At 44.9% G+C, this 15,852-nt stretch overlaps 1 protein-coding gene across 1 annotated transcript in view; it reads left to right on the top strand.

Annotated features, from left to right (window-relative positions):
- Positions 1-8,950, top strand: part of SLC5A11 (solute carrier family 5 member 11) — a 36,718-nt gene extending 27,768 nt beyond the window's left edge. Inside the window, exons 14-15 of the mRNA XM_088470371.1 lie at positions 1,276-1,429; positions 8,721-8,950. Of these exons, the coding sequence (XP_088326497.1) occupies positions 1,276-1,429; positions 8,721-8,932 (366 nt within the window). The 3' untranslated portion in view covers positions 8,933-8,950. The remainder of the gene's footprint in view (positions 1-1,275; positions 1,430-8,720) is intronic.
- Positions 8,951-15,852: the final 6,902 nt, after the last annotated feature.

Below are 15,852 nucleotides of genomic sequence, written 5' to 3'. Positions count from 1 at the left end.
TAATTATGCACACCCTTAAAACGCCCGTTTTGACCGTTTGGCACGCCTGATCTCCACTCCCCGTTTTCAAGCACCTTCCCCTGTTACCACCCACAAACGCCTCATTCTGTCACTCACATTAGCAGGCATTCGCTATATTGTGAGCACACGATTTCTGACCGCACTGACTGGCTGGCACATGTGCATTACAACCCATACGCATGCGCAGATGTGCGAACATCGCTCCGAACGAGCGAGCGGCCGCTTACGAGCGGCTCTGAATCAGACCCTTCGTATGGCCGGTACATGCCGAAGTACCTTTCACAGATGACGGCTTAATATGTTGCAATTTAGCTAAATACATCGTGTCACATGACATATATTTACTTTCACCACTCATCAATAAACGTTTAAGGGAACGCTATGTGTATACATGTATGAGATTGAGAGACACACACTGACTGACAAGCATACACATAAAGACTGATCGGAAGCATTAAGGTTGAAGCAATATTTATTGATTACAATATATAACAACACATACTAAATATATAACAATTTAGAGATTTATATACCTAAATAGTAAATACAGGGACTCGTGCTGGCATAGATATATCATTTTTTAAAACACTATTTCAGAACTATAATCACATCTGAGTCACCCACTTTTCTCATTTTCCTTTCTTTTTTAAATATTTCACGGACTGTATTTCATGATATAGATTTTAATGATATATATAAAAGTTACATTTTAAATTGTGCATCAATAAGAGACATCCCTTTCCAGTCTATCTATAAAGAGAATAATGAATTTACACTGAGGCCCTGATTCAGAGACGGACGCTAATGGCTGCGCGGCTGCAAATTTGTAAACAGCGGCTAAGTGACAAAATGTACATGTCGCAGCTGCCGGGAATTGTATTGAGACGCCCTGAAAATGTTCGGAGTTGCCAACGCCCTGTTGCTGTCAACAAACAGTACCTGCCGACCAATCACAAATCCTCACTGTGAGAGACATCGGTAATGAAACTGGACGCATGAGAAATGCGACTCCGATGCATGCGGAGCCCACCGATAATCGCTGAATCTGTGCAATCAGCATTGCGTCCATATCGGAATCAGGTCCACAGTCACCCACATTAACCGTAACGAGCCTCTGAATTCCATTATCAGCCAATATGGCAGTGATGGGGCCAGCACTTAGTACGGTTAAGGCAGCCATTTTGTTGTCTGAATCGATCTTCATGGAAATGGAGCTGGGAGAAGGAATAATTGAATCTGTCCATTACCTCGAAGGTTAGCCGCCTTACCTGGTTCACACGTTGGGATAAAGGAGATGGAAGCCCTGTGGTAACAACAAGTACTATTACTTCTGAGAAGGAAAGTAGTGAGGTGGAGAGCACTGCTGCTGGGTCTGATCCCTCGGATGGAATAAGCAGCAATGCCATAGGTATGTTATTTATGGCCTAACCCATCAATAAATCTAAATAATTTGGCATGCATGTGACAACTTTTATAAGGCTAACAAAATAACCCTCAAGATTAGAGTGCATTTGTCCGGCCGAACTTAGCACAGTACATAATACCACAGAATCTTGTCAGTCTGCTGATTTTTATATGTCTTTAATCTACTATGCATTACACTTGGACCTTATTTTTTTATCATTTTGCACAGTCTTTAATGCTTCTATCCTCTTAAACTGAAGAAAACAGAGGGCACTCACCGGTCTTCTTCATAAATGAAAAAGAGATTTTATTCACCATACAGTACATAGGTGTACACCATAATCTGGTCAACATTTTTGGCCCTCTGTTTTCTTCAGCTTCTATTGACAATTAGCACACGAGGCTTCGCGCTTCCTCTCTCATGTGAGTGACGACTTTTGGAATATATATACATATACAATACCAGTCAAAAGATTTAGAACGCCTCAATTTTTTCAGTTTTTTTTTAAGTTTAATGTCTAAGTGTAGTCTGAAATTAAAGCATAGAACAAATAAAACAGTTAAAGGTAAACAAACAAAAAAAATCATAAAATAATTTTGTTTAACTATTTTTGAGTCACCAAAATCGCCATCTTTTGCAGATATAAACGCTGAAGATACTCAAGACACTCTGTCTATAATGGAAATCAAATATGGTCAGGGAAGTTTTTCCCAACAGAGGTGGTTCCCAGTAATGTGTTGCACTTGTAGGTTGCTTTGTTTTCACCCTTCTGTCCAGTTCATCCCAAACGAGCTGGATGGGGTGTAAGTCTGGAGACTGTGTAGACTATTCCATGATATGAAGCCTACAGTCTTTGTTCTTTTCCAGGAAGGTAGTTCTGACATAGCTGAATGGGTCATTATTTTGCTGTAGGTTGAACCCTTGTCCAACTAGGAATACACCATAGGGTATTGCATGTGCTGTAAGATATATTGAATGTGCTGCAAAATACTGTGGGAGCCGTTTTGGTTCAAGGTGCCAGCCACTCTGTGCAAGTGGCTGACTCAGGATCCAGCAAAAGACCCCCAAGACCATCACGCTTCCTCCTCCATGTTGACAGGTGGTGTCACAGGGGTTTATGGCTAGCTTAAATTTTAATAATGTAAAGTAAATTGATATTGAATAGTGAATAAATGTGCCAAGATGGACGGTTATGATTAAAAAGTGAAATACATTTAATTAGACATATGTCTCCATAGACAGTAAAAATATATGAAAAAAAATACTGTAAAAATTACTTCAATGAGTAGATAAATCACCTATTAGACAGTAATACAGCTGTGGAATTTACACTGTAAAATATCAGTCTGAATCATAAATCAGAATAAATAGCACAACTAAAAGTAATTCTCATAAATTGAATACTGGGATTAGGACTCCAATTTACTTTAATTTACTTTATTGTATACACTTTTAGCGCTGGATCCTATACTATTTATATTTTCCTATTTTCTTTGGGGACTGACCATACCTTTACCAGCTGCTTGATTGACAGCGCGTTAGTTTTATGTATTCATAAATTTTAATAATAACTGGTAAAATGGGAGTGTTTTAAAACTTTCGACCAGTAGTCCACCAGTCATGGGAGTCATTTGCCTTCACTGGCATCTCTGAACAATTAATACTCAGTGCATTATCGTCAGCCATCAAAACTGGGATGTGGCAAATGGTCACCCATGACAAAATACTCCTACACCAATACCTATTCACAAAGGCAGAAGTAAATATTTCCTTTAACCCTGATGGTACTCTATGCAACTGCACACATTACCCACTCTAAAGGTGGCCATACACGGCACGATATACGTGCCGATCCGATGGATCGGCGCGATATAGGTGCTATATTGTGGCATGAATGGGCATGATATCGTGCTGCGCGCTCCCACGGGATCGTAAATCACATCTCCAGATCTTCCCACAGGTTCATATGATCTGGGATGCAATGTACGATCCCATTCAGATGGTGGAGGGGGGAGCTGGCATATCATGTGGTCAGTGGGGACCGCGCGATCCGTCTGCCGATGGATCGGCAGTCACCCTACACGTGTATGGCCACCATAAAGGCTGGGTTATTATTATTAACTTTTATTTATATGGCTCCACAAGTGTTCCGCAGTGCCTTACAAAGTACATAAACAAATTGTAGACAAGCGACTTACAGAACAATACAATACAGGACATGGATAATATATATTGCTACATTAGCGACGATATCACCCAGATAAGCAACAGAGCATAAGTAACCAAGTGTTAGGTGTCCTAGAAGTAAGAAGTAAATGACACTAAAGTAAGGAGAAGCACAAGAGGGTAGATGGCCCTGCTCGTGAGAGCTTACATTCTAAAAATGTGGGGGAAGACAAACTGATTTGACACAGATGGGGTAGATGGGGAGGAAGGAGCATGTAGCAGGGAGTTAGGATGAGAGCTGGAAGGCTTTGATGAAGTAGTGGGTCTTGAGAGCCTGTTTGAAGGATTGCAAAGAGGTGGAGAGTCTGATGGGTGTGGGAGAGAGTTCCACAGGTGGGGAGCAGTGCGGGCAAAATCTTGGAGGCGGGAGTGGGAAGAAGTAATCAGCTGGCATGAAAGGCGGCGTGCATTAGTTGAATGAAGAGAGCGGAGAGGAGAGTGAAGGGAGATGAGATCAGAGATGTACATGGGAGAAGATTGGGTAAGGGCTTTGTGAGCGAGCATGAGAACCTTAAATTGGGTTCTAAAAGGGAAGGGGAGCCAGTGGAGGGCTTGTAGGAGAGGGGAGGCAGAGGCAGATGTAGAGCGTTTGGAGAGGAAGATAAGCCGTGCAGCAGCATTAAGGATAGACTGGAGAGGAGAGAGATGGGATTTGGGGAGGCCAGATAGGAGGAGGTTATAGTAGTCCAATCTCGAGATGACCAGTGAGTGTATGAGGGTTTTGGTAGCATCCTGGGTGAGATAGGGTCTGATCTTAGAAATATTTTTGAGATGGAAACAACAGGACTGTGAAAGGTTCTGGATATGTGGTTTAAAGGAGAGGGATGAGTCCAGGATAACTCCAAGACAGCGCACTTTGGGACTAGATGAGATAGTTATTCCATCAATTGATAAAGAAATAGTTGGAAGTGAGGTGATGTGGGAGGGTGGGAAGACGATCAGCTCTGTCTTAGACATATTAAGTTTAAGAAATCGCTGGGACATCCAGGAAGAGATAGCAGAGAGACAGTTGGAGATACGAGTCAGAAGAGAGGGGGAGAGATCAGGAGAGGAAAGGTAGATTTGAGTATCATCAGCATAGAGATGATAATGGAGGTCAAAAGAGCTGATGAGTTCACTTAGAGAGGAAGTATAGAGGGAGAATAGGAGAGGACCAAGAACAGAACCTTGGGGAACACCTACTGTAAGAGGCTGTGGGGGGGAAGAGGAGTCATGAGAGGAAACTGAGAAAGATTGGTCAGAGAGGTAGGATGACAGCCAGGAGAGGGCAGTTTCATGTAGACCAAGAGAGTGAAGGATATGCAGCAGTAGAGGGTGGTCCACAGTGTCAAAAGCAGCAGAGAGATCAAGGAGAATGAGAGTAGTGGCCTTGGGATTTGGCAGCAAGGAGGTCATTGCTGACTTTCGTGAGGGCAGTTTCAGTGGAGTGGAGAAAACGGAAGCCAGACTGAAAAGGGTCAAGGAGGGAGTGGAAGGAAAGAAAAGTGGTAAGGCGGTTGTAGACAATCCGCTCAAGGAGTTTGGAGGCAAAGGGGAGGAGAGAGATGGGTCAGTAGTTAGAAAGAAGGTTAGGATCAAGGGTAGATTTTTTAAGAATGTGGGAGACAAGGGCATGCTTGAATGCAGAAGGAACAGTGCCTGATGAGAGGGAGAGGTTAATGAGGTGGGCAAGATGGGAGCAGGCAGAGAGAGGAAGCAGAGGAGGCGGGAGGGGAGGTGGAAGGGGGGGGAAGACCGGATGAGGGCCATGACTTCCTCTCCAGATACAGGGGGGAAGGTTGTTAGAGTTGGTAAAGTTGTTGGGGAGGGGTGATCTGGGAAAGGAGGAGGTGGAGAGCTGGGGGACTGGTTGGATATGATGTCCTGACGTATGGAATCAATTTTAGATGTAAAGTAGGTAGCAAAGTCAAGGGCAGTGAGCAAGGAGGGGAGATGAGGAGGGGGTGGGCGAAGGAGGGAGTCCAAAGTAGTGAAGAGATGCTGGGGATTAGAGGACTGAGAGAAGATGAGGTTCTTAAAGTATGACTGTTTAGAGAGGGAGAGCGCAGCACTATAGGATGAGAGCATAAATTTGAAATGGAGAAAATCTGCCTTAGAGCGTGATCTTCCCCACTGTCGCTTGGCAGTTCGAGAACACTTTTGCAGGTATCTGGTGCATTTGGAATGCCAGGGTTGAGGAGTAGATCTGCGAGTGTGAGTAGTGATCTCCAGAGCAACAGAGTCCAGAGCAGAAGTAAGGGAGGCGTTGTATAGGGAAGTGGCTTGTTCAGGGCAGGAGAGAGAGGATAGGCAAGAGAAGTGAGTCAAGCAGGGAAGAAAAGGAAACTGTCGATAGCGTCAATGTTACGTTTAGTAATGGTGGCTTTTGGAGGTAGAGGAGGGGAAGGAGAGAGGGACAGGTTAAAAGAGAGAAGGTGATGGTCAGAAAGTGGGAATGGTGAATTGAGGTGATCAGAAATATCACAACGGTGAGTGAAGACCAGATCAAGCACATGGCCACTCACATGGGAAGGTGAGGAGGTACATTGGGAGAGACCAAGTGAAGATGTGATGGAGAGGAGTTTGGAGGCAGAGGATTCTGTGGGGATATCAACTGGAATATTGAAGTCACCTAGAATAATGGAGTGAAGGTCTGAGGAGAGAAAGTGAGGGAGTCAGGAAGCAAAGTTGTTAAGGAACTTGGAGGGAGGGCCAGGGGGACGGTAAATGACAGCTACTTGGAGGTGTACTGGGTGGAAGAGGTGTATAGCATGGACTTCAAATGAAGAGAATGTAAGGGATGGTTCAGAGGGAATGGGTTGGTATGAGTAACCAGGGGATAGAAGGACCCCAACACCACCACCATGGCGACCCCCAGGTCGTGGGGTGTGGGAAAAGGTGAGGCCCCCAGAGAAGAGAGAAATCTGCAGGAGAAGTGGTGTCAGAGGGTAAAACCCAGGTTTCAGTAATGGCTAGGAGATTCAGGGAGATGAAAGGTTGGGACCAGTTTATTACAGACTGACCTGGCATTCCAGAGGGCACAGGATAGAGGAACAGAGTTTGTTGGAGAGATTTGAATGAGATTATCAGGGTTGCTGTAGCGTGGGGGTGAGATTAATTTGGGGGACCGAGTGGAATAGAGTGTAGCGATGGTGTGGACTCCAGTGCTAGAAGGGGAGCCAGTAGAAGGTGGGCAGGAAGGAAAATTAATGATGTGTGGATGGGGTGAAGTGACCTGGAGAGGGGGGTGGGAGGAGGGATTAGTAGTGAAGTTGTAGGACCCCTGTGGAGTATAAGAGAATGAAAGTAGAGTAATGGGAGAAGATGGGGAGGAAGGTAAACAGAGGAGTTAAGGGGAAGAGGAAGTTGAGGAGACAAGGGGGAAAGGATAAAGGTGGAAGCAAGGGGTAAAACAAAAGATTAGGTAGACACTGAGTGAAGGTGGGAGTTGGAGAAAACATGGTAATGATGATGTTGAAAAAGAAAAAGTTGAAAGTAGGACTGAAGAAAGAATGTAAGAGTGCAGATCTCCAGAAATGCAAGTAAGGTACAGTATGGGAAAAAGTGTCTATACAGCAAAAGTTTATTATTGAGTATAATAAAAGTGGAGATTTGGTGGGAGCAGAAGTTAAATAATAAAATAGACAGTGGTTGGAGCTAGATGATATAAGACTTAGAAAAAGAGCTAAGGTAAAAGTACATTATTATAGAGGTAAACTGACATTAACACAGATAAGTATGCATTAGGATTATATGTAAAGCACAGAGCTGCACAAATAGTAGCAAGTGAAGCACAAGGTTTATGGGTATGCAGTTGGGAAACCGACAGCCTTAATACCGACAGCCGGCTTCCCGGCTGCTTTATCCCGGCGTGGGATAAATGACCGGTGTCTATATCTAGATGCCTGTCATTTACCCGACGCCGGGAGATTGGCGCCCGGCATCCCGATCGAAGGGATGCCGGGCACCGCGGACAGCCGCGGGGATGAGGGTTAGGTTTAGGGCACCCGGGGGGGACTTAGGGCTAGGTACCCCCCTGGGAAGTAAGGGTTAGGCTAGGGGAAGGGGAGGTTAGGGTTAGGCACCCTCCCAGGGGACTTAGGTCTAGGCAGTGGGGAAGGGGGGATTAGGGTTAGGCACTTGGGGGGGGGGGAATTTAGGGTTAGGCACCCCTAAGGAGGGTTAGGTTAGGTTAGTTTATACTTACCTTAGGGACGATCGGGATTTCCAGTGCTGTCGGGCTTCCGCTGCTGGGCTCTGCTGATCTGTCGGGCTGCCGCTGCCGGGAATCGAACTGCCGGCCATGCAGCAGCCGGGATTCCATACCGTTTCCGGTTTATGTAGCCACCAGACAGGGAGTTCAGTAATGAATGTCCTGGTTATGTAGTCCACAGGATCTAGTAGTATGGAAAATGTGAACTCACAATTGTTCATCCCACTTTGTCCAATTAATGGTTAGTTTGTTGTTTGTTTGTAGTTTGGATGGGTTTCCCTCTGTTTCACTTCTGTTTAACGCTGACATAAGGCCAATAATCGATTTAAAAAGTAATTGGCACTTTTAAAATAGGGCACTTCTAAGATGGGGCACGCCAGCCAAGGCTAGTCTAGCCTTCTAATGATCCTTACATAGGAGACCTGGCATGTGAAGCCACTGATTACTAACTACCCCCAAAACACCCACTATTATTGCTAGCAATAAATTACCTTAAACAAACAAATAGCACATACCATTAAGCTAACATCTGGGTCTATATACCTAGAAGCTAACAAAGAAAAGAAAAACACAAAACTATATTCTAAACCATCAGCTACAGATAGTACGCAGTGATAAACTACTTAAGTTAACATTACTTCTAACTTATTTGTTCACAGCAGTAGTCCTTTACCTACTACAGAAATAGAACCATGGTTACACAACTAGGTTACAATTAACCGATACTCATGACAAGATATAGATATTTAGTGAAGATATTTAGATATGTCAAACAAAGAAACTCTGAGCTTAGGAAGCCGTATACGCAGCAGTCCATCGTTGTGTTCCTTTTGATCAACGTTCTGTGCTGTGTATTTACTAATGACTCTCTTACAGATGACGTGTCCTGTACCACCCGCCTGAAGAAGGCCGTACTCTGGTTATGTGGGATGGAGAGGAGAAATAAAAGAGAAGAGGAACAACCCCCAGCCCCACTGCAGCCAGCTGATATTCTGTTGTACGAACGGCCCTTAGTAACACACGTCCTGAACATCAACCTCATCCTCTGCACAAGTATAGGCATCTTCCTGTGGGGTTACTTTGGCTAGGCACAGATCACATTACTTTCCCTCATGGCACATGTACTTGCTGGATGGAGGACCTAATGACTGTCACATCATTTAAATTATTTAGGGCAAAATATTAGAATTGTCCTGCTGAACACCGTGTTCAGACAACCTCTTCTGTTACGGAAAGTTGGGTCAGACGTAAAGTAACCAAGTGATGTCCTCTGTAAGGGCCACGCAGAGACGTGGAGGTACCCCGGGGTGTGAGGTTTGTGGGTTATGGCGTGACCACCGGTGATCTAACATTGTATGTCATTTAATGAGATAGCTATAACCAAAATACATGGTCACTGCTATAAGTCCACATCTGGTGTCAATTTATGAAAATAGAATTTTGAAACTCTAAATAAGGGAAATGCTAAGTATTACATTAAAATCTAAATAAAAAACAAAAATCAGTGTCTATTTTATGACTTCTTCTTAACTATATACTGGTATGTATATATATATATATATATATATATACATACAGTATACACTGCATATATACTGTGTGTGTGAATATATATATATATATATATATATATATTAATCCCAATCAGACATCTCAACAATGTACAGCCACAGCTCCAAGAACATGGCTGTACATGCTGGGTGACCTGGAAAACATGACCTGTGTGGGGTCCTGAGGACCGAGTTTGAGAATCACTGCCCTATTGCATACTTTTGGCTGCAGTATTGCTTGTATGGCCAGCAATAGACTACAAGCAATCTCTCCATAAGTATATGTATGTGACCAATTGGAAGGAATAAACCACCATATATCCAGGGGGAAGTGAAGATAAAAGACACCTCTGGACAAAGCAAATCATTATGGGCATGATATAATACCACACACGGAACGCATATACATTACCCTGCATCAGCATTCATTTATTTTATTGAAATACAACACTATGAGGCGCTTCTTTCTCACCTTTTGTTTTACATATATAGATATATATATATATATATATATACAAATGAACAGACTTCACAGTAATGTCCTTATGAGTTTAACTCATTTTCTTTCATTCCAATATCATGAATTACACTGTTCTGTAATATACCTGACAAACTGGTTCCAGCAATAGTGTAGTGTTTTATTTGTTTTTGTTCACAAAGAAAACTAGACAATAGCATGTATATATTACATTTATTTGAAGAAACTTATCTGACACAATTGTCCTGAACAAGTTGGGTCCACCAGACCCACTGCATCCGATCCCTGACATGATCCTATTCCAAGGAGTACTAGTTCCAAAGAGAGACCAACCAGTATTCCAGATAACGAACAAGGAGACAACCCGACGCTTTTCATTGTTATCAACTTCCTCAGGGATGTATGTATGGGAATGGGATTGAAATGCCGGCGGCTGTTTAGCCACTGGTTCAAATCCTGACAATGGCTGCCCGAAGGGAGGAAATCCTGACAGCGGCATGTAAGTAACCTAACCCTCCCCTCTCCCCCCTTAACCCTCCCTTAGGGATGCTTAAACCTAACCTCCCCCCGTAGTGCCTAACCCTAACCTTTCCCCAGGGGTGCCTAGACCTAACCCCCCTCCCCGCACCCTAAACCTAACCCTCTCGAGGGGGTGCCTAACCTCCCCCCGATGGTGCCTACCCCCCCTCCTCTTCCCCAGCCTAACCCGAACCCTCCCCGGGGGGGTGCCTAACCCTAAGTTCCACAAGGTGCTCTAAACCTAACCATCTCCCCCCCGCAGCTAAGAGGACGGGCGCCCTGGACTTAACTTGTACGGGCCCACGTCGTCCTGGATTCCAGCGTCGGGATTATGATAGGCGTTGGTTTCTCGACGCCTATCATGAATCCCTAGCCGGCATTCTGCTGTAGGGATTATGAGCGGTGTATGTATGTATGTATACAAACCATCTCCTGTCTTCCCAACCATATAAATGGCAGAACCTGATATTGTACATGGTATAAAAATTAAGCTACATAGGAAAGACAAATAAAGATTTACATAACAATTATCTTCATTAGACCATTAGGACAGCTTTCTAAATCTTAGATTGTATTTTCTTTTTTTCGTTCACATGCTTGTGTGCAAGTTTGACACTACAGCCCTCCTTACGCAGTTTTGCAATTGTCCGTAGTATTCTGGTCTGATTTTCTGTGAAATAGGGCGTCAGGGTTCACAGGTCAGACAGGCACACTGACAGCGTTGGAAGACAGGCTGACAGGTCAGACAGACACACTGACAGCGCTGGAAGATAGGCTCACAGGTCAGACAGACACACTGACAGCGCTGGAAGACAGGCTCACAGGTCAGACAGACACTGACAGCGCTGGAAGACAGGCTCACAGGTCAGACAGACACACTGACAGCACTGGAAGACAGACACTGACAGCGCTGTAAGACAGGCTCACAGGTCAGACACACTGACCGCGCTGGAAGGCAGGATTGCAGGTCAGACAGCGCTGGGAGACAGGATCACAGGTCAGATACACTGACACTGTACTAGAAGTCAGACTGACATCACACAAACACACTCACAGGGCAGAATTCAATTGTTTCCAGCCCCCTTCACGCCCGACGGAGCTATTCAATTGTTGCACCTGTCGGGCGTGATCAGCTGCCAGCGCTCCATAATGGCTCGCAGCCCCAGGGGGGTGCGAGCTGAAATGGGCGAAAAGTGACCTGTTTGGGTGCCCAAACAGCACTTTTCGTGATTGCGCCCAGCACTTTAGTCGGGGGAAGCCGATTTACACGGCTAAACCCGACCACTTTGGGCACGACCGTAGTGAAAATCAGTAACAATTGAATAGTGCCCCGCGATCTTCCGTCACTTTAGTCTGGAGATCCGGACCGCGAAAACAATTAAATACCGTTGTGCTCACCCTAATTCCCCAGCAGATCAAGCAGCTACAGTTTATACTCCTCTCTGAGCTGTGTGCTGGGAGCCTACTGATAACATAACATGACTGGTCTGTTCCGCTGCGTCCTAAAGTAGTCCCACACTTTCCCTTTCCTAGCAGCCCAGTGCAGTGCACAGACAACCTGCATGCAATCATTTTCAGCACCCAGTGACAAATTGTACATTTGCTTTTATCACTCAAGGCAGATTCTGGGCACCAGGAAACCCCCCTCAAGGGAGCTCCTGTCTTCAGTATTGCTAAAGCGCCAATTGCATATATTCAGAAGGGGCAATGTTTCAGATAGCTGTGTTAAAATTAAACCAATCAAATCAATAGGAAATACTGGAAAATTGCATCATATCTGAAGGAGCTCAGTAGTGCTTAGGGAATTGTCAGGCTCCATTAGCATACCCATGTTACCTTGTCAGTCTGAATTATATCTTTTTGGCCAGTAATGCTGGAACTGGGGATAATGCAAACTTGCCGAACTTTGGGCTGCTCCCTTCGGGAGGGGCGTATTGCAGCAGAGGTAGGCGGAGCTGTAGACGTTGTGATACGATTGCCTCATTGTGGTCCCGGAGATTATGCAAGTATGGGATTAATGGTGACAGAGTCTAGATCAGGGGTATTCAACATGCAGCCCTCAAACTGCTGTGTAACTACACCTCCCAACATGCCCTGCCACAGTTTCTCTATTAGAGTATGCTAAAACTGTGGCAGCGCAATGCTGGTATGTGTAGTTCCACAGCAGCTGAAGGGCTGCATGTTGAATCTAGATGATGCAGGCCCTCCAACATGACCTCCTTTTCATGTGGTCCAAAATGCTTTGCTTCTGGAATTATATATTATCTATGATTGCAGTCACCTGTGTTGAATTGGGATGCAATCAGGAAGCCGGCTGACATTATACCGACAGCCGGCTTCCCGACTGTCATATCCCGGCGAGGGTGAAATGACCGGCATCTAGATGTAGACGCTGCTCAATTCACCGACGCAGGGAGACCGGCATCCCGATCGAAGGGATGCCAGGCGCCGCGAGCGGACAGCAGCGGGGGTGGGGGAGGGTTAGGTTTACGGCTCCCAGGGGGGACTTAGGGTTAGGCACCCCCCCGGGAGGTTAGGGTTAGGCTAGGGGGAGGGAGGGTTAGGCACCCCCAGGGGGAGGTTAGGGTTAGGCCCTGGGGGGCTTAGGTTTAGGCGGTGGGGAAGGGGGGGTTAGGTTTAGGCACTTAGAGGGGGGATTAGGGTTACGCACTTGGAGGGGAGGTTAGGGTTAGGCACCTCTAAGGGAGGGTTAGTTTTAGGGGGGTAGGTTAGGTTAGTTCATACTTACCTGGGGACGATTGGATTTCCAGCGCTGTCAGGCTGCCGCTGCCAGGATCTGTTCCACTGTCGGCCTGACGTTGTCGGGTATCGAACTGCTGGCCATGCGGCCGGCGGTATTACATACAGATTACGTTGAATTAGTTAATCAATGAAAGGGATGTTTCAACACAGGTGACGGCAATCAAAGTACGTGGGAAGTCCAGGGGCAGAGCATTTTGTACCTGTGGAAGGGGTCATGTTAAGCTGGCCACACATCTAAAGATTATCTGTCCAACCACCCAACTAGTTGATTGGTTGGAATGAAAATCTGGTAACGTATGGGAGTAAATGATGATCAGCAATTTGCTCCTAAATGCCAGAAAACAGATGAAAATGGTTGTCCAGAAAAGTTTGTTAAATGTTTGATCTAAACAATTTGTTCAAACAACAGTTTTTGGCCATTTTCCGGCGTTTGGAGCAAATTGCTGATTGTCATTTGCTTTCATACCTTACCAGATTTTCATTCCAACCAATCAACTAGTTGGCTGGTTGGACAGATAATCTTTAGATGTGTGGCCAGCTTTAGAAGGTCTGGATAATGTCAGCAATGTTAAACAAATTCGTACTTATTTGTTTCATTTCCAGAGGTTCCCAAACATGGTCCTCAAGGCTCCCCAAAAGTTCAGGCTTTAGATATATCCATGGTTGAGTACAAGTGACCTAATTAGTACCTCAGTCAATTTGATTTAACCACCTGTGCTCATCCATGGATATCTCTAAAACCTGGACTGTTGGGGAGCCTTGAGGCCCATGTTTGGGAACCTCTGGCATATTAATTTAATAGGAAAGTGTGACCACAAGCACAAAGTAGTTTTGCATATAGGTGACCCCATGCCATGTCTTGTTAAGTGTAAATAAATTGTAGTCAGTCCCTATAGATTCTGATTAATGCTGTTACTGATGCTCACATGAATAGGGTTAAATCACTAGATTCCAGATTCCCTACAATACAATGTCATTTTTACAATATGCCTGTGGTCAGAATTGGCTTACAGTACTTTGAACGTGGTATGTAAAGAAACGTGTTAAGCCTTGGGGGGAGGATAAAGTACCAACCAATCAGCTCCTAACTGCCATGTTACAGGCTGTGTTTGAAAAGTGAGTTAGAAGCTGATTGGTTGGTACTTTATCTCTCTCCACGGCTTAGTACATCTACACATACTTCCCTTCAAGGACAATATTAAGTGTTCAACTTTGATAACCATGTCCATATCCGTTATCCTCCATGCAGACCAAAGTTCCACCTTATAATAACTACCAACAGTGGACAAAACGGACTCTAAGTGCATTGGCCTACACACACCATGGGTACACATCCCAGTGTGCTGTCCCCTAGACCAGTAGGTGATAAAAACTAAAATCTGAGGAACTCCTTTACTCATGCCAAAAACATAAACAACAAAAAGACCAATATACAGACACTGGAAATTAGCATAACGCTCGTTGGTTATATGCCAGCCTCCAGCAACAGTCATCATCAGTATCAAAACAGGCCGCCGTTCCCCGTGTGCTTGGAGCTTTAGATACACGCCCATGACACTCTCACACCACAGGGCGGTTCCATAGGCTTGCATTGTCGCCGCCCAGTTGCCACCCTGAAATGCCCAATTTCATGGAAAGACAGATTAGCCAACTTCTGTCCGACTCAGAATAAGAAAGATTTACACAAATATGCGCCAATTTGCATGCTAAACTCGCCATTTTTGCCCACGCACACAGATCCATCTGGCCCAGAATCAGGTTCAAGGTTGATCAACGATGCCTTCCAGGCATTAAACCATACTTATCAACATCTAAAGTCTTGTTCCCGGGAGAAGTGGGCAGTGATAAGGAGATCTCGCAATGACAGCAGCACTGTCAGCACTAATCATGGAGATAACTCACAGTGATAATGTGAAGATCACGGTTTCTTTCTTTGAAGAGATTTGAAGGCTTCTTCAACGCAAAGTATTAATTTCCTGGGCTCCATCGATTGTCCTTTCGTCCAGTCCTCTAATGCATCTAACAACCAACAGTAGGAGATCTTTTTCCTTCTTGCATGAGTTGTCAGAGCCCCTGCCACCTGGACATCACAGGATTAGGGTCTTGACAATCCCAGTGAACAAGAACCAAAACAAGCAGGAAAGAGGATCTCCTTCTCAATACCGTATCACGTGAAGGGATTGACTAACTAACTACTTAGCTGGGTCGCAATGTCATGACACGGCGCACTGCACTTCTGGGCCAAAACATCATTAAGGGGTCTATTTACTAAGCAGTGTTAGGCGACAGAGTGAAAAGTGATAAGGTGCCAGCCAATCAGCTCCCAACTGTCATCTCACAGACTGTGTTTGAAAAATGACAGTTGGGAGCTGATTGGCTGGCACCTTATCACTTTTCACTCTGGGCCTGTGACTCCCCTATTTGAATTTTGGACTGTGCTGCAGCCCCACCTCTTACCAGGGAAGTCCAGGACCAGAGCATTGTGTCCCTCCTGGAGAGGGTCATGTTGGGAGGTATGCACCTGTAACCTATTGCTGGAATCTGACAGTATTAGGTCAAGTGTGGATAATTCAAAGCAATATATATATTTCTCATGGTGCAGCTGTCTCCTGTCGCTTATGGTAATATGGGAAGTTAATGAATGATTAATGTTCATTTTTTATTTATTACCCATGCCCTGTAAAATCTCCTCTGTTAT

The sequence above is a fragment of the Taudactylus pleione genome, unplaced genomic scaffold, assembly GCF_031769625.1.
Source record: "Taudactylus pleione unplaced genomic scaffold, aTauple2 ptg000098l, whole genome shotgun sequence".
In the NCBI taxonomy this organism is placed as follows: Eukaryota; Metazoa; Chordata; class Amphibia; order Anura; family Myobatrachidae; genus Taudactylus; species Taudactylus pleione.
The sequence above is the reverse complement of the archived record's forward strand: the minus strand, read 5'-3'. Positions and strand labels throughout refer to the sequence as shown.